Source organism: Cygnus olor, chromosome 6 (assembly GCF_009769625.2).
Source record: "Cygnus olor isolate bCygOlo1 chromosome 6, bCygOlo1.pri.v2, whole genome shotgun sequence".
NCBI lineage: Eukaryota > Metazoa > Chordata > Aves > Anseriformes > Anatidae > Cygnus > Cygnus olor.
Window position 1 is genome coordinate 680,743 of NC_049174.1, and position 19,164 is coordinate 699,906.

General features: G+C 39.9%; 1 protein-coding gene and 1 long non-coding RNA gene across 3 annotated transcripts in view; one reads left to right on the top strand and one right to left on the bottom strand.

Annotated features, from left to right (window-relative positions):
* The window catches only part of SATB2 (SATB homeobox 2), a 132,260-nt gene that overhangs the window by 20,494 nt on the left and 92,602 nt on the right, over nt 1–19,164 (top strand). The window contains 1 exon segment of the mRNA XM_040561371.1: nt 417–593. Coding sequence (XP_040417305.1) covers nt 417–593 — 177 coding nt within the window.
* LOC121072113 lies at nt 14,740–18,707 on the bottom strand. Of its 2 annotated transcripts, XR_005821015.1 has the most exons (3): nt 18,491–18,707; nt 18,247–18,376; nt 14,740–14,940 (listed from the first exon to the last, which is right to left on the bottom strand). It is a non-coding gene; the product is annotated as an uncharacterized LOC121072113 (long non-coding RNA). The 2 variants fall into 2 exon arrangements; XR_005821014.1 differs by having other exon boundaries at nt 18,247–18,707.

The window sequence follows — 19,164 nt, forward strand, 5'->3', positions numbered from 1 at the left end:
TCCACATGACATTCACTGTGTCATGGAGAAGCAGGAGAGAAGTGTTTGTGTGTCAGGTTTTCATATGGCTGAGTGTGGAGAAGCCCTGACCTGCAAGAATAAGACATTGATGGAACTCTAGAAAACTTCTGCGATGTTGAAAAGGTCTTAATAGGAAATCTTGTTTGTCCTCATACTGACTGTGATTCTGTTCCTGAATTGTATTCTCTGGAGCTTTTAGTGTGGTTTTTAAATGAGTTAAGTGATGAGACTTCAGTATTTCCCTTGGAAAGAAAACAAAAGCTATCCCACGGGGAAGAAAGGCAGATATCCACTTAAGATGAGCCTTCTAGGAGGTGTTTTAATTTAAAGCTTTGATCAGAGATGTATGACACATTTCTTGTTCCTCTCTTAATAACTTCTTTTTTTCCATCTAGGTTTGATGATTCCAGTCTTTTGTGTGGTGGAGCAGTCAGACACCTCTCTTGAATACGATAATAGAGAAGAGCATGCTGAGTTCGTTCTGGTTCGCAAAGATGTGCTCTTTAGCCAGCTGGTGGAGACAGCGCTCCTGGCTCTGGGGTATTCCCACAGCTCTGCAGCTCAGGCACAAGGTATTCAATAAAATTCTTTTCCCCCTTCTTTGTACTGGCAGAAGAGATCACCTGAGGTTGTTCAATGCTAGGAGAAAACAAGAAAATTGGTGGCAAATCTTGAAATTGTTTTATTAAATTGTACTGATTGCTTAATCTTAAACTAGGTGTACAACAACCCCACCTTGTTAGCCTGCCTAGAAAGCATTAGCTGGATCTTGCTGAAGTGTGAAATATGGTGATAATGATCAGTCAGCATATTTATGACGCATTTGTTCTGTATCTCGAGCCAGGTTGCTGCTTCGAGGAAGTCAGCACAGAAGAGCTGGGTAGACCCTCTAGGTGTACGGCTAGGTGGCATCTGGTATTTCTCTTTGTATCAGGGCCACTTTTTAAAGTGTATAATAATCTTCCATTTTTTTAAATGATATAATGTATAGAATGGTGTTATATATAGTGGTGTATTTATGGCCAATAGCTGTAGTGTTAAATGTGCAGACTCATTTCTCTATTTCTACTTATCTACTATACTGCTGCAAAGTCCTTTGCAAAGCCCTACAGTCCCTTTCATTTAGAGAAGATTCTCCAGAAGTGGTGAAATCTTAAAATAAACAAAGCTTTCCTCTTTATACCCAAAATATCAGCATGGAAAAAACGAACCTAAAACCCTAATCTTGAGGGAAACAGGCAGGAGGTGGTGGGGTAGGAGAAATCTTTCCAAAACGAACATTGCATTTCAAGAGACTTCCTTACCCTAAGCAGATTATTTAATTGCGTTTTCTTTTTGATGAGAAGCCTGTAACTTTCAGTTTCATCTTCATGTCATCAATAGAACCTGTGTGTGTTTAGAGTAGTTTAATAGTAGCTTTGCCTGGGGATAAGGATTTTAACTGTTGATTTTAGTCATTTTGTATAGCTAGGAATTTGAATGTGGGAACAGAGGGAGCAGTGGTTGTGTCGAATCCAGGAGTTCCAGGCAGTGGTTAATAGCACAGCGCTCCTTGTACAAACTTCTTTCCAAGCTGGGTGATAATGATTCATTTCCTCTGTCAGCCTTTCTGCTCTGTGAGAGAGGCTCAGGATCTGCTTACAGGCAGAGCTCATGCACAGCTCCAACGTGCTAATTTGCACAATACGGTTCTAAACGCTATATGAGAAGGTAGTTTCATTTTTTAATAGGAAACATTTCATGTCATTTTAGGGACATTTTTTTTTTTTTGAATGTAAAAGGTCAGCGTTTCCCACTGTTTCCATCCTGGTGAGCCAGCTTCCTGTTTGACAGCACTATCCATCTCAGTTAACACAATTGCTCAACATGTTGTGAGCTAACATGTGGAACACACTGCATTTGGTGGCCAAGATTTGTATCTTGGCATTTACAAAGGGGAGTGGGCTTTGGAAGAAACCTGCTCCAGGAAGGCATGCCACTCAGTGCAGTGATCCACACTGGCTGAGCATCTCACTTGGGGAACCTTGCTTTTGCAGCATCTCTCTGTTGTGAGAATACCAAGGAGTAGAGACAGATTGACTCACAAAGGGAATTAGTCACTGCGCAGGGAGGAAACGGCCGCTGCATTTTTAAACTACAGGCTTTGACAGTCATCAGGCTCAGATACTAATCTGTCACTTGGTGTGTTGCTCGAATAACTCATCTAGAAAATAAAAGTTGAATCTCTAATTGAAGCAATTAGTCTAAAAGACAATGCCATTTTTGTCTTTAAGGAAGCAATTACCTTCCACTAGAAAACATCAAATGGTATAATATTTAGAAAGGACAGAAAATACCTCAGAGGTCTGTCAGCTACCAAATCTCTTACTTGGTCAGCTTATTTATATTCACACTGAAGGACTAGTTCTCCAAAGTCTACTATACATCCTGGGCAAATACTGTAGGGCATGCTGGTTATAACATCCGAAGCTGAAGTGTGCAGCATGTGCTGTAATAGCTTATTCCTGTGCTAGCTGTCTGCAGGCTGAGATGAGGTCCAGGCAGAGACAGAGTGCTAATAGGTCTCTAAGACTGTTTAGTTTCATGTGAAAATTTATAGAATATTGGGCTATAATCTGTCAACCAGTGTTGACTGAAGCATGCTGCCAAATCGTTGATAAAAGGATTTATTTGGGAACACAATTTTCTGATATTAAAAAGGGGGAAAAATATAGGTATTTGCTCTGTTCATTCTGGTTATAGGAAGAGTCTGCTTCTGTTCTAGTGCTTGGGATTGATTTCATTTGGCAATATACATTGATAAACAGCCACTTAGTTCTTCTCTATGCTTTATGATCAACTGAATTACAGGATCTGTATGAGAAGCTGAAGATCCTCAGGTGCATTTCTCAAAATGGTAAAGCTTTGAGCAGCACACTGTGCAGAGTATTGGCATGAGTAGGTGTCCTCGTGTCCTCTAAGGACAAAGTAAATGTAAACATGTCAAACCTTTTTGTTTTGTAAAGGTTGTTTAAGCAGTAATGTAGTGTGTAATAGTTGCCACCTTTTGAGTTAGAAAAATGTGTAATTTTTTCCTTCCTCTTGCTTTGGCTGACTGTCAGAGAGGAGTACCAGCGTTCACTTCATCTCATGGGAAACTTCTTGAGTTTGCATGCTCCCTTTAGAACAGGGTCTCCAGTGTCAGATAAGAGCTACTTGTAGGGGGAAAACAGAATTGTGGCAGTGAGAGAACTGCTGTGCAATTTCACATCGCCTTTGCTGCAGTTCACCATGGCACTTGCACAGACCTGCCGAGTTTCAAGCAAGCGGTGTGTGACTTGTGTATAGGGTCCCATCTCACACTCACCAGCCGTACAGCAGAGTCTGGGTGCCAGAAAGAAAATGTAGCACGGGGGGAGTGGGGCATGTGCCCCAGGGGTTCTGCTGTGGGGCTGCCTGCCTGTACAGCAGCCTAAAGCTGTGGAGCTCCACAGGGAGGTGATGCCGTGGCTGGGCATTCAACCTGCACCCTGCATACACAGCTGGCACCTGGCCTGGATCACCTACTGGCTCACAGTCACTTGGCTTATCATGGCTAATTGCCTGTTCTGGTCATTAGGTAAATTGGGGGAGTCTTGAGACAAATATGTAGTGGGAGATGTTCGTGAAGGTGGCCTCATGCCTCGGTGGAAGAAGCTCTTTATTCCCATACAATTTGGACAGGACACATTTGTTATGCAAACAGCTGGTTGCAAACGTTTTTTGTTGATGGTGGTAAGTGCAGAGACTTTTCCAGCGAGCACTGCCCTCGTGAAACTTCCCTTTTCTGACAGGAGCTGTGAAAAGTCTTCTGGAACAGAATGGGAATTCGTTAACAGCTTGGCATTGGGGTGTGAAAGTTGGTGGAGTGACTGGCAATAAAGGTTTAATAAACATTTATGTATTTTTCTTCCATCACTTCAGTCTACACCTGACACTAGGGAACCAGCTACATGTGCCTTATGGAGAGGAAAATAGTCATGCTTTAAAAGGGCACCTGGCACCTGTTTTGTGTGTAATTTAATAAAATTTACATGCCTTTTTTTTGTTATTTTTTTGTGGGCAGGGTACTCTAAATGGGCTGTGCAAGAGGGGACAAATGGTAGGGACTGAGTACTGTGACCAAAGGAATGTGAAAGTACCTGCAACTGCAGTACTTTGTGTGCAGTCCTGCCACTTTGGGACCTGCTTTGAAAGCTGACTCCCTCCCTGCTGTGGGGTGGAGGAAGAGCAGCGCTAGTCTGACACGTTTGGAAAATTCTATCAATTTCTTAGAATCCATATGAAAAAGAAAATAGTGGGATTTCTTGTGGATATATGTGTGTATATATATATATATTATATATATATAATTTTTCTGGTTCCTTGCTAGCTGTTGTAAGCGTACACAGAACTGGTGTACGTTTTCTACAAAGCCTCACAAAGGTGAATGGGTCATCATAACAGGCTTTGCCTTCTCCAAGGTGCTTCTGCTGGACAGGGCAGTGGGGAGTGCCTGCCCTGATTGCTGTTTGTGGGCTTGTGTGTTTGCGGGTAGCTTTAGCTGGGCATTGGTGAGATAGTTGCCTGGGATGCACACCTTGAATGTTGCTGCTGTGTGGCGTTACTGGCTGGGATCTACTTCTCAGGAGCTAAGCACTTTGACAAGGACCTGGCTGAGCAGGGGCTGGGAAGAGAGGCTACCACAAGGAGAAGGGTGTACAGAAAAGTGAAACGGTGCTGGGATGCCAAGTGGAGCAGAAGGACGGGTGAGAAAACAGCTGAGGGGAGTTAACAAAGAGAAAGAGAAATATTAGATCTTTCCCATCTTTGTCACCGCAGAGGTTGCCAGCCCCTGCTTCTTAAGCAATGTATCACCATGAGCAGAGCTGCTGCAAGAGGCAATGCCTTGCGTTAATGCCTCGGAGGCCTCTTTCACGCTGCCCCCTTTCTTCTAGTGCTGCACACTGCCTGAAAAGGGAGAAGCCTGGGGGCTGTACAGAGCCATGCACAGTGGCAGTAGCTGGACATGTAGGAGGGTGATGCTAAGTGGGGGTCATGACTTGGCGAGCTCAGGTCAGGCAGCATCAGCCCTATCAGCCCTGCACAGCCAAGTAGGAAAGAGTAGAATTCGGTTGATGCTGGGTAGTGCCTGGCCAGAGCAGCTGATGGTGTACCTCAGCCCTGATGTTGTGACCGCCAGAGTTGTGTCTTAGGACCAACTAACCTTCTCCTGCTGCCTCACCTCTGAGGCTTTGTTGTTGCTTGCAGCTATGGGAAGTTTTAAAACAGACTTGGCTAGAAGAGTTTGGTGCTGCTTCTGCAGCATGCTCTGCTCTGGAACATGAACGTGAGCACTCCTTGCAGTGCACTGCAGTGAGAGAGAAATGAGAGGAAACCTGGGGTCAGGTTTCTCCCTGTAAATAATGTGCAATAAATTACAAGGATGCTATTATTCAGGGTCTTCTGACTCCTTAGCCAAGTGTCCAGTGCCATTTGTATGTCTCAGCCATGGCTCCCAGTCCATGGGACCAAACACCTTCTAGTCAATATTATACTGGCTTTAATTAGTAGAAGAGACACTGATGACATGGTGACTTAAATAACAAGGGAATGTGATGATCAACAAACTAAATGTTGGGTCATTTCCTAGCTCTGTCACTGTTTACTGCAACTTTTTGTTTTTCATTTGTGTAGAGATAGCATACTGGTCTCACCTAACAGCTGTCAGTCACGTAGACTTGATGTATTTCTCTCCACTCAGACTCTTTTGCTGCAGAATATGATCACCCTTCTAAACCGATGAAAACAACCCAGCTCACTTCAGAGCTCTTTTCACCAGAACAGTCTTACTCCATCTTTAATTAACAGCTCCTTACATTTAGTAATCCCCTTTTGCTGACCTTGCTTCTATTTGGGACACTTATGGGTAAGCTCTTTTTTCTCCTTTCCAGCTTTGCTGGTGAAATTGTGAAAGGCCCAAATCAAATCATTTAAGAGTAGTAAGCATGGGGGGTACAATTCTAATGTACGTCTTGCAGTAAACTCAGACATTAAATTTAATGACAACTTTGTCTGGGATTGCTAAGCAGACTGGATTTCTTACAGCGATACTCAGCCATCCATATCAAAGCGCTCCTTGTAAAAGCAGCTCCTTGAATTGTACATTGCTAGAGTTGTATTCTTTGTCTTTCTCCCTGATGTTTAAAGAAAGTGGGCTGAGTACTGCTCAAATATTTATTTCCCTCCTTGTATACAGATATTTGCCAGCAAATCACAGTTTTGTCTACCCTACAAAACTTGATGACAAATACGAGTGAAACTCAATTACAGGAACCTGGAGAGAAAGTCAGAATTTAATGAGAATGCTGAAAATCTCTTCTTGCTTTGTTTTTCGATACGTGTTTCAGTGCGTAATGGACACAGGGCTTGAAAGACACTTGTTAAAGGTTCAGCATCTCGTGCCATTTCAGTTACAGCCCAAGAGTTCTCTCTAAATGTTGCTTGGAACTCTTAAGAAATCTTAAGTAATATATTAAAGAAGAAAGAGAGGTTGAGGCTGCATATATATTTAGGGTTTACTAAAACTAAGGTGAACTTTTTGTGGAAAAGTTGACCTACATAGAAATGTTAGGATGTCATATTCAAATATATAACAAACTGAGTAGTACGTTTCATGTTTTACTTTTATATATATAAAGAAATAGGTATTATATTTGTAATTTATATCTACAATATGAATACATATATAATATACATATATAAAATAACACACACACATATATATGAAAACATAAGTTCAAAATCCAGTAATAGCTCACCTTCCAGGTTGTCACCCTCGTTCCCCATCCATAGTGCTATTTTAAGTAACTTCATTATCCCAACAGTGTGAACTACAGTGAATACTTCACTCTTTGATAAGCTCATGATGAAAGTTCTTAACTTTCAAGTACTGGTGGAGAAGTGTGTCTCTTTCCTTTTCTTCCCCGCCACCCGCCCAGTGCTGATTTGTGTAAAAGTTGCCAGGCGGTATTGGCTTTCTGATCCCAAGATATTATTTACAGGATTCTTGTGATGGAACAAAACCTTCTACAAATAATAATTTACTTTTCTAGATGGCAAACATCTGGGTAGTATAAGTAAATGGGTAATTTATTGGTGTTTGAACAGCTTAAAGGAGAGTAACCAAACGTAGCCCTGAACAGCTCAGCACTTCTGAAGGCTGCTTTCTGTCTCATTTGCGGTTTGTGACTGAGCAAAACACGGCTCATAATCAGGAGGAGGCAGGGATGAGAAGAGGAGAGTGGAGGGGACAGAGCAGGCTTGGGCTGTCGCAGGAAAACACCCCGTCTTCATTCGTTTCCTGCCTGCCCGAGGCTTCTCGTGTCTGCGAGGGGAGAGCTAGGCCCAGCGCTTTGAAATGCAGCGTGCCTTGGTGACGGCTTCAGGCTCTGACAAGCTTGTGGCAGCCAAGTGCATGTCATTTGGTCGCTCCGTGCTCCTAACTGATAAGCCTCAGACTCTGTTACAGATAGGTATCATTAAGCATTTCGTTCCTCCCTCTCTCTTTGTTTCTGAGAAATATCGTTATGGCCGTAACAGTAAATCTGTGCTTCTGTTTTATGAGTGCTGTAGTCTGTAGTGCTTCCCATTCGCTGTGTGCTGCAGGCTGTGTGCAAAAAGGTAACCGGGCAGGACAGGAGTTTCTTCAAGTATCATGCTCTTCAAGGACATATTTTCCTGCGTTCTGGTAGTTTTATAAGCCAGTGAAGAAATGCTGGGGATATTGAGCCACAGGCTTCCTTTTTTTAATTTCTTTTTTTTTTTTTTCCTGTCACAGAAACCCCTATAATAATTTGGGTTGAAATAAAAATCAAGCTCACATTGAAAAGCCTGCATGTGCTTGATTAAAAACTTAGACCAAAAATTCTGATTTTTCTTGGCCCCCTTCCCAACCTCTCAGCTAAGCCCACAAACCCATGAACCACTGGTATTTTTGAGGAAAATTGGGAAATGGTGGTTATTAATTTTAATTGAAAACAACAAAAAAATTGTCTTTCTTGCATGAATCTGATAAGGAAGCAGAGTTATGTTTAGAAATGGGAGTAAATTAGGTTAGACTTGGTCTTTCCCTGTCAAGGGAAGGAAAATGAAGTGCATTCAGCAGCCTGGTAGTTAACAAGCTAAATATATTTTAAACGTTCAGTAGCATATGAAGAGAGCAGAGCCTGGTGAGGCTGCACACAAGTTAGGGTAGCTTTTTTTTCAATTTGATTTTTCTTTTTAGATATTCTTGTCTGCTGAGATGTTTTCCAGTCCTAGCTCTAGAGAAGGGCAGCAGCATTTTAACCCCATAGCGAGAGAGTATGCTTTTTTGCCACAGCTGCCCATGGGGCACAAAGCTGGGCCCAACTCCAGCTGCTTGTGTCCTTGACCCTAGCAAAGGCAGGGCTCATCCACCACATTGATTTCTACTTTTTGGGAAGTGCATCCCAACTATTAGGACCTCAGAGGTTCCCCTGTGCAGTGTTTGTAAGGGGTGTGCTGCTCTGGATAAAGGTCAGCTCTTTCTGCTGGCTGCTCTGCCCCAGGTGCCTTTGTCATGAGAGTGCTCTGGTCTGGATCTCCCTGCTCATGTGAAGAATTGGTTTGAGCATGTGGGGAGCAAATTTGCTGGCTGTGGGGTCCCTTTCAAGCTCATGGTGTACCAAAGCAGTACTTCTCAGTCCCCTTCAACTACATCCACAAGCTAAGCATGAACTTGCTCTGTGTTTCTGATCATCTCTTTAGGAAAGATCCTTCTGGCATTGACAGCAAGGGGTCAATTTTGAGTGTTGCTCACCACCACATATGAGCGTAGCAGAAGGGATCCAGCTAAATATACAGAATGAAAAAGGATAAACAAAAGACAATTTTGTTGGTGACCTCCTTTTGCCAGTTAGCCTAGAAACCCATTCAGAAAGTAACTGATTAAGGCTCAAATGCAAGCTGTGGATGAAAGAAGCTGGTGTTTATGCCCCCCTCCTGCCCACTGAGCTACTTGGCTGGTCAGGGTGGGTCTCTCTCCCTTTCCCTGCTAATGCAGGGCTTATGGAGGATCACTCATGCTCTGTCTTTCTTTCAGTCAGTAAATACCTTTGGTTTATCCAGGGGAAAAAAAAAAAAAAAAAAAAGGTTTATACAGGTGTGATTTAAAAAAAAAAAAGCATTGCGTCAAATTGAATTAGATGAGCATAAGATATTTTTCACTGGATATCTGTGGGTAAATTTACTTCCAACTTCATTCCAATAGAAAATAAGTTTTCTAGGATGAAATATTTGTCAATTAAAGAATGAAGCAATAGTAATCCTGGGGCCTGGGGTCTGTATTTTAATGTCTTCACTCCTTAATTGTGTACATGGAGCATCTTCAACTTCACCTGGCTGGTTCCACAGTTAAAATAAAGAGTTAAATTCAAACAAGCAATCTAGAAAGAGAATGTGTGCCAGTGAGGATTCTTAGCTAAATTGCTTTCATACTTTGTTTTTATAATATATTTGCTGCTTAGCCACATTTTGGCCTTTTTCCTTTTTCTAACAAAAATCATTATGTGGGATAGCTAGTAGATAGTTCCTGCTTTCGTAGTGACAGCTCCATGCTAAAAATGTCCCTTGGCATAGGGATCATTAACTGATGGCAATTTTTCTGCCTTTCTGAGTAGTTTTTTTCAGCACCAGTTAGAGAATCTATGAAATAGTCTGTGGGGGAAAAAGTGTTTATTTTGCGTTGAAACTGAGGATGGACCAAATGCTTGAGGAAAGGAACATATCAACTAATGAGCTATAGATAATACCAAATCTTTTCAAAATCCTGGAAGGAGATGTTTGGGCAGAATTGTACAGCACTCAGCATGAGAAAATTGGCATTTTATGAAATGCTTCCATAGAATATGTTTCAAACGTCACTATTTATGTATCCACTTATATAGATAGCATCTATTACATATTTTTAAATGCTGATGATGGGTCTAAAAACTGCACGAATTACGAACATAAAACTTTCTTTTTATGTGGCTTGAGTGTGGAGAACAAGTCTTTTTCTGTATCTGTAAGCTGTATTTGCTTAAAAGAACATGGAATGGCATTTCATTGGTAATATTCTCAAAGATTTATTAATATTTTATTGTCAAGCTTTTAAATAGAGGGCTACACATGCTAGTTATTTTTTTTCTGAGATGTCTGCTAAAAGAGCATAGCAACACCATACATTTGCATTTTTCAATCACTAAAAAAACCCCTATCATAAATGCGTATGTGAAATTGAGAACCTAATTAAAAGATTAACAGCATGTACAGTACTTTACCCAAAAGGCAAGTGTTAATTTGTTAAAACAGTAAAGATTTTTATGCTGTCTTTTTTGACACTATCTAAATATTTTCAGTGGAACTGGTTGAACCTGGTCTCTTTATTATAAATTCTTCTGCAGAGTAAGATGACTTAATTTCATATCTAATTGCAGAAGGAATTATAAATTATCTTTTCTAAGAGACCTATGACACTAAAATGCAGAATGAACAAATAAAACTGATTTGTTCTAGTACAAATGAAGATATGTGGCACTATTTTTATTACAGACACCATTTGTTTGTGTTGAGTGTCTGAATATTTTACAATAAGATACAAAGTGCTCTTTGTAGAGCAGTCATTCTAGCAATGCATCTTAAGGTGTTTTACAACTAATTGCCATGAAACAAAGAAACCCAAATCAACAAAAACCAGCCCCACCCATAAAATAAAACCCCATGCTGAATGGGATAAATCTGTTCAAAAGGAAATGCATTTTATATACATTCATAGAAACAATAAAATCTGCTTCTTGGATCAAAGGTAGAACTTTTATTTTGTTCTCTGAGGAAGGACTTGTTGATTTAAAAAGAATGTTTTATCTCTGAAAAATATGATTTGCTGCATCAATAGCAGTAGTTTCTAGCTAAGTAAAAGATACCACAGTCTAGAGCACGGAGGTGAATCATGAACAGTCTGATCTATAGTCGGGAAACGTGACTGCTGTGAAGGACGGTGTACTGGAGGTGGGCATTTCTGCAATGAAAAGGGAAACGCAGGTCCTGCAGTGGTTCCATTGGTGCTACATAGCCCGAAGAGATGTTGTGGTGCTGCAGAGTTATATTTTCTTTCACCCCTGAGAACTTTGTAGGAATCTTGAATGAATCCCACTGTCTCTCTTTCCTTGGCTGCTCCGTCCCGTAAAACACAATCAGGATGTATTCTTCCGACACAATTGGATATTTGCCAGCAAAAGTGGCATATTGCTTTATGAATTGAGTATTACCCTTATGGCAGAATTTAGTAGAAACTGGCAGTTGTTAAAATTTGTCTTTTGTAACCACTCTCCATGGAATTTTATTCTGTCATTAAAAGTTTAAAATGTTTTATAGTGAATTTACCATTTTGTACTGAACATTATTGCTGTGTGTGCCAAGGCTGTTAGAATGTTACGGAACTTCTCTTTAGCCAGATTGGATTAAACCCTATTAAATTCTTTAGATTTGGAGTAAGTATTTTGCTCATAACAGAAAAAAATCATATTCTACTGACATTTCAATGGTTGAATTAATAAATTTATCACCAGGATTAGTTTGATACTCTATAAGAGAGACGTTCCTTTATTTCTTTGTCCAGGAGTACTTTTATCATGAAGTTTACTGATAGAAAGCTGCTTCTGTTAAGCCGATTGTGATTCCCAGATTCTAAAAGGACAGTGCCAAATCGTCAAAATCCCAATGTGTGTGTTTATTATTTTTTTTAGAGGGGGGCCAAAAGGGTAGTGTGTGACTTTATAAAAGGAATTAGGAAAGAAATGCAATATTTTTTATATTGCAATATTTAAATGCAATATTTTTTAACTAGAGATCTTCCATCTGTGATCTGTGGATTACACTTAAAAAAAAATTGTCTCATAATCAAAATTGATTTAAATAACAAGGCTAAGCCATATTTTTATTATCATAAAAACATGAGTTTTTTTTTCCTCACCTTTCTGTAGCTCTGTAGTAAAATTTAATTTTTTAAGGAACTTCTGTGCTCTATAAATATGTTGTCCGTCTGTGCAGTAAGGTGGGGAAGGAAAAAGAAAAAAAGGAGAGACTGCCAAGAAAGTAAGTGTTCCCAGGCTGTTTGCAATCGCAATGTCAGGGCTCTGTGACGGGCAGCCATTTGATTTTTTGGTACTGTGGTAAGTGCTTGCACCGTCTCACTGAGGTGTAGCAACTCACCTGTCCCACTGTTTTCCGTCTCCTTATTGAAGCAAAGTTGGGATAGAGGTCCAAGTGCAGCTGTAGTACCAAAGTGGTCACAGCGTGGATTTTATTGAAGGAGAGGCTGTTATACAACAAAATTGCCATCAGACATCTTCACGGCTTCTCCTGAATCCCTCTCTTTTTATGTGCATCTCTTATGCCTAAACTCTGGTTTTGCATGTAAATGTGCAGGAGATGGAGAAATCTTAGCTGCAGATGGAGAATAAAAAAAAAAAAAAACACAGACAAAAAAAACCCACTGTCTTGATATTTGAAAAAATCCAGAATTAGAAAGAGATAAATTTATGTAGCCTTTGCACCATAATAATGTGGAAAGACCTGACACAAAGCCATAAGGCTTTTTTCACAGATTCAGTTGTCTGGAAATTGTGCAATGCTGTTTAAATGGAATGACTTTTAACAGATCGCAATAAATTTGAAAAAAAATCATGTTTTCAGCAAGGATTACATGATGGCAGTGCTAACTCCCATGCAATTAATAGACAGTACTTTGTTTTCCTTCGAGTACGTAGCATTTTGTCTAGATTTTATCTGGCCATGTATCCAGGAACTGGGTATGGATGCAAGCTGCTGGTAACTGCACTGTGTTCAGAACTATTAAAACACCCTATGGGCTATATGACAAGACTTGCAGCTAAATCAGCATTTGCAGCAATGTAGCTGTAGCATGTGTATCCTCTAGTAGATAGGCAGCCCCTAGTCCGTGTACTTTTAGATATTAAATTGGCTTATGACAAAATAACTTTGTGTATCTACATAGCATTTGTCTTTTACAGAACAGGCAGTTATTTTTCTGTAGCTGTTAGGAGATGCAGTTTGTAGCTTTGCAGGACAAAAGGTGGAACAGGTTCTAATTTTGGCTTGGGTCATTGGCCCATTGAGTTATGTCTTGTGTTGCAATTGTTGCTTATAGTTCCTTGTTGCCTAATGCTGGTTATTGTTTCCCTGAACTTGCACACCTACTGAATGTCATTTTATACACAGCTAGTTGTGTGATGTAATATTTAGGGGGACAAAGATGCTGTCTGATTTAAGGAGCGATGAGTTTGAATCTAGAAGCAAAATACCCCATTATTTCCATACTTGCTGGATTTAAGCCATTTATATAACATGCTTTATAGAAAAAGGGCTACGTTTGTACAGAAGGAGGTGCCAAAACGCTGGTAGAAATGTAGTAACTCATCTGATGGGTGGGATAGATTTCTACATGCTATTCTGGAACAAAATTAACACTGCGTGGGATTATAATACCTAGTATTGTTAATTCTTGACATTTTCATTCTTTTCCCTATACTTCTGGGGTTCTTGATAAGGGTAACTTCAGCTTTTCTTTAAAAATTTAATTTGTAAACATAAGAAAATCTTAGAGGATTCTTTCAGAAGCTTGTTAGCATGATCCCATCTTTGGCATAAGAGCATGGAATAGAAAAGAATGCAAGTATTTTAATTTGCTGGGAACAAAGCAAGAAAATGATTGGTGGCTTTAGGATATGCTGTCTGAAGCACATTACTTTACGGGTGTGCAGGTATGTGATGGTGTGATTGTGCATGGGTGTGTGTTAGTTTCAAATATGACTGGGGCCTCCTGTGACCCTTTCATTACTTTTGAGCCTTTGGCATTGAGTGCTGGTGGGGGATGTGTGGAGATGGGGAAAATGAGAGAAGCTAGATGTTAAAACCCAGTAGCAGATTTAAATTAAGCAGAAACCTCAGTATGTTATAAACTTGTAAGGCTATATATACACTATGGCATGTGGCTGGACCATAGTCATGCTCAGCAAACCACTGAATATTATAGGACAATTCACGTTTTCTAATTCTTCCGAGAAAAAAGAGGATCTCAGTACTGAGTAACATCTTACTATTCTATTATCAGCAGCACAGCGATTTGAACTTGCAAAAATAGCAGATTAGATATTTGCCTGAAACTGCATAAACTGTTTTGCATGTTACTGATGTTCTGGCATAACATCAGAGGGTTTGATGGAAACTGGGGCTGAAAGGGACTTAAGGGAGCTACTATAGCATAGCAAAGGTTATAAAATAGCATATATAAATATAAAGCATTGGCTTATAAGCATATATTGGCTATAAAGCATTGGCTGTTTAGACAATGTGGAGTTGGGAAAGGTAGAAAGATGCTGAAGTAGAAAGTGCACACCATGAACATATCTTTTTGAGCTGAGAGGAGTCAAGGATGATAATTCATTTGGGGCTGTACTTCTTTGGGAGAAGTGCACGCAATGCTGCTAGCATTAATAATTTTTTGTGTTGTACTTCTGCAAAGGATTCTTTACAAAAAATAAACTGTTTTAAGTTACAGCAGTGTAAATAAAGTCGAATGCTTCTGAAGTAAGTGGAGTTTTCAATTCCCGCTGATGCAGTTGAGGGCAGAGGTTGAAACATGATTTTTATTTCTAGATATATCTCAAGCTACATTTCAGAACTTGTTTTATGTGAAGAACTAACTGGTCTGTTAAGAGGCAGGTTGATTACAGCATAGGTAACGCAACTTCAGATATGTTTATCTATATGAACAGTAGCCGCTGTTGAGTCTTTGCAAAGAGCTTGTTTGGGATGTTCTGTCCACATAATTTTTCAGCTCTGTTAGGAAAAAAATAATAATTTTTCATAATCAAGACATAATTTTTCAGCTGTACAGGAAAAAACAGAAAACAAAACAAAACAAAAAAACAACAACCTTGATGCAACTATTCTGGGGCAGGTTACTTAGCTACTTGTGGGATAGGCCAAAGCCATTTTTCTACAGAACATTGTTCCTTATATGAAAGCCATCAGTCCGCAGGATATTTTTGTCTAATGATCTTCAGAGTATCTTGATTGTTTTTTGTAATACATCCTACAAGCTTGGGTTTAGGTTCTTGCTTGCTTACATGAACACCCAAGTAGATGTGAATATACTTAGACTGGGACAACAAAATAGAAATTACTCATAGGAATCCTCCTAGTGCTGCAAAGAGAAAGATTGATTATCTGTGTCCTCAGAGGACAGAATTGTGGGAGTGCTGAGGCTGAAAGTGGGGAGATGTGTTTGTTTTAGTAAATATAAGATTTGACCTGGTTTCAAGTACCTTTCTTGAGAGCATAGGAAGAAGAAACTGCAGACAGTAGAGAGACGCATGAAGCCTGAGGCTGGGAGTCTTACAGCAGGCTTATGGTTTTGCTTGAACTGTGTGTGTTTGACTGACGGTGAGGATGGCAAATAGCCACCTTTTTGAAAAGGACTAAGAAGTTGGTCTTCAGCTTGACTAATATGTATGTGGTTTTAAAAGAAAGGAAAAATATGTGTTATATTTTTTGCACTATTTGTGGTTGAAATATCATAAACATTTGGATGTAATAAAGGAAATACAATACTTTTTTTTTTTTTCTTCAGAGAACTTGTTAGAAATATTACTTGAAATTAAGATTCATACGTTTTTGTGGAGGAGCTGTCTATATGATATTTTCATGTGAAAGTTGGATTCCCTGTCTAACAGTGTCCATAAATTAAGATGGTGCCTTCTTCTTTACTTTAGGACTGAAGGTAAAGTGTTTTCTTCGTAAAGCATAGGGGTTTAGTACTTGCCTGTAGACCTCTAACTTGTGCATAAATGCACATGATTTTTCTTTGATTCACCTTTTTTTTTTTTTTTTTTCCGTTTATTAACACAGCGGTTATGTGGAACCATTCATCAGAGGCTTTAGAAATCATGGGAGATTTATGATGTCATATGATGTCATTACAGCAATGTGTTGCGTTGTAAAACTTGAGAGCCACCACTGCTGTACCACCAGAATGAATAATGGAGCATTCATTCACTCTTACCAAATCCCAACATAAAATATTCCATGGGCTCTCTTAAAACAGAAATAGTGTGTATAGGAACACGTAGGGTGAAGTTAGGCCTGGGAGGGTGTAAAGTGAGCACCTCACAGGCCCGGGTAGACACTTGAATTCCCGGCAGTCACTGTGTTAAGACCGCACAAAAGCTAGAGCCTCTCTGAGGTAAAATCTCTTCAGAAGGAAGTGGCTGAAAAAAATCTTGGCTGGCTCTTGGGGAGCTTGTGAGAACAAGTACTAGAGGCCAAATTCTACCCTGTTACACCATCCTAAATTTGGAACAGTGCCAAGGAGGAGCGCTTTCCCTGCTGCGACTAGGCTGGAGGGAGTACAACTCGGAGGGGTCTGAGCAACCGATGACTCTACTCTAAACCACACATAAAATGAGTTTAGCAATCTTGGACTGTTTAACAATGATTCATTTTATAATATGACCACAAAATGTAGCTGAGTTGGTAATGATTGCTTCAAACGGCTCAAGAAACTGAATGAGCAAGGAGGAGTTGGGATTACCCTTAGCCCTACTAAGTGTCCTTGTCGGGCCGGAGGTCAAGGCTTCCCGGCATAGCTCTTGCCCAGAGCTGCAGGGGCAGGCAGGGGAGAGCTCTGCCCGCACTAGAGGCAGACAAAGGTCTCATTCTTTACTGGTAAGCCTGCCTTAACAGCCACCACTGCATGCTAGTGCTTAAAGTGAAAGGAAATGTTAAGTCTGCTGCATGTTACTTGTTCAGGATGTTAACAGCTGTATAGCAAATACATCTATAGCATAGGATGAAGAGCAAGAAAGATACAAGCATAGTTTTGCAGGCATCCTTTCATATCTGTAATTACAACCAGACTTAACAGCAGTGTCATTTTATTTCACAGAGGAGAGTGGCAGTCCTCGAAGTGAGATTTCTTGGCGTTTAGTCCCACATGGTAGAAAAGGTCCCTTGCACTCTGACCTGCTTTAAAACAAACCACACCAAACCAAGCCATGCATGTGTGCTCAGAGAGCCCCCTCTTTTTATAGACAACTGCCATTTGTTGCAGGGGTTGTCATGTTAAACAGGGTCAGAAAATCCTATCTTGATGCTCAAGTGAAATACTTAGAAATTGTAAGGAGACAGATTTTGAGAATATAAATTAATTAAATGGCAGTAATTGCATTATTGCACTATCTTGCCCAGGAAATAGCTGTTCCTGTGACAGTCTATTACTGTGCTAGGTCTTGAAGCAGAGTGTAATTTTTGAAAGTGTGTTAGGTTTTCCAAATCTGTCTTTCTGATTTTATTTAGTTCTGGTAAGCAGCAGCTCAGCCCTGCAAAGGTGGTCATCATCCTGCATGCTTAGTAGTTAAAACAGTAGGAAGACTGAATGAGCACTTACAATTTGGGCTTAAATTGACAGAAGTAAATAACTACAACCTCATCAAGCTGGCCCAAGTAGCTGCTTGGTAGCTTGCCCTGCTGGGATTAGTGTTTTTGGATTAGGACAGAAAATATTAGGCTTCTTCCAGAGAGCAACCCTACAGCTGTCTAATGGGTGTTTTCTTCTTTGACTGCTGGAGGTGCAAAGCATCAGGAAGGTAACAGGCTTCTATGGTAAATTTCTTCATTTGCAAGAAAAAGAAAAAAGCAGCCCAAAGCTGCTTTTATGTTGCTTGCCTGATTTTTTCCTTACATCTTGACTAGAGATACTTAACACTTCTGACCTTAAGGGTGTAGTGTCATCCTTCAAATCCCCAGTGCAAGGATAAAGAAAAAAGAAGAAAAACAAAAAATAAAAACTGGTTGTGGTCTAGCATATTTTTAGTCTGAATAAACGAATTGCTTGCAAATATTTTTTGCTTTTAATGCTGAAAATAAGCAGTTCTATATCTTTACATATATAATAGCTATTCATTAGAGCATTTCTTTGCATTTTCGAGTTGGACTATGTTATGGCCCTTTGATAAGTCTGGGGAGAAATGAAGGCTAAAATGCCTGTTTCACCAATCTGAAAGAGAAATTCAGATTTTAAAGGACAAAGAGATCAAACTACTATGTATAAAAAGAAATGTAAGATGGACTTTGTAAATATGTTACCTTGAGCCTTACTCAGTTGATCTAGTGAGTGAAGTCCTTACTTCAGGTGGGGCAGATGCTTGCTGTTCTCCAAGCGTCTTTGGTCTTTGCTCAGTTGATCTGGGCAGTGGTACAGCCAACATCTGTCTGGCTGAATGAGGGCACAGGTCAGTGACTCTGCATTCATTATGCCAATATTGCTGTTTGCTTTTGTGTGCACATTAAGAATTTGGCAGCAAGAGCATGGCCCAGATTTAATACCTACATGAAGGGAACTCTTCAGGAACTCTTGGATCTTCTCAGTTTTGCCACAGCCTGTTTGTCTTTGAGAATTCATCTTTGGCTGGTGCTACTAGTACAGCTTGATTCAGTTGGTTGTGCTTGTGAGCAAAGTTAAATATGTGCTTCTGCCAAACTTCCAGAGTTCATTTTAGTGCACTGAGAGTGTCATTTTGCACATTTTCCTTACATTCCTGAGTAGGCTGTAGACTGTCCAATGCATCCAAGGAACGTAATGTAATGTAACAAAGTTTTTGCATTTTGGATTGAATTTGATATTTTGGTAGGGGAACCAGCAAATTCCCAAATGGGATTAAAAAAAAAAAGAGAGAGAGAAACCTAAGAATGTTTATAGGTAGCTCAAGTTAGCATCCTCATCTGGAACTGGCAAAGTCTAGTTCAAGATGCTTTTCATGCCACTGCAGTTGCCAGCTACCTCTTAGACTAGGCATTTGTAGTGATTCAAGAGTTCAACCCTGTGTTACAAAAAGAAAGGCATTTCTTGTGGAATCTCAATAAAGGCTGAGCCAAGATTTTTCTCATTTAACATTTCTTGAATCCACTGGCTTTCATGGTGTTTTGTGTAGAATTATTATTTCTTGTTACATTTATTGTTTTTCAGTGAGAGGTTTTTCACTGTATTTATCCATGTTAAAATAA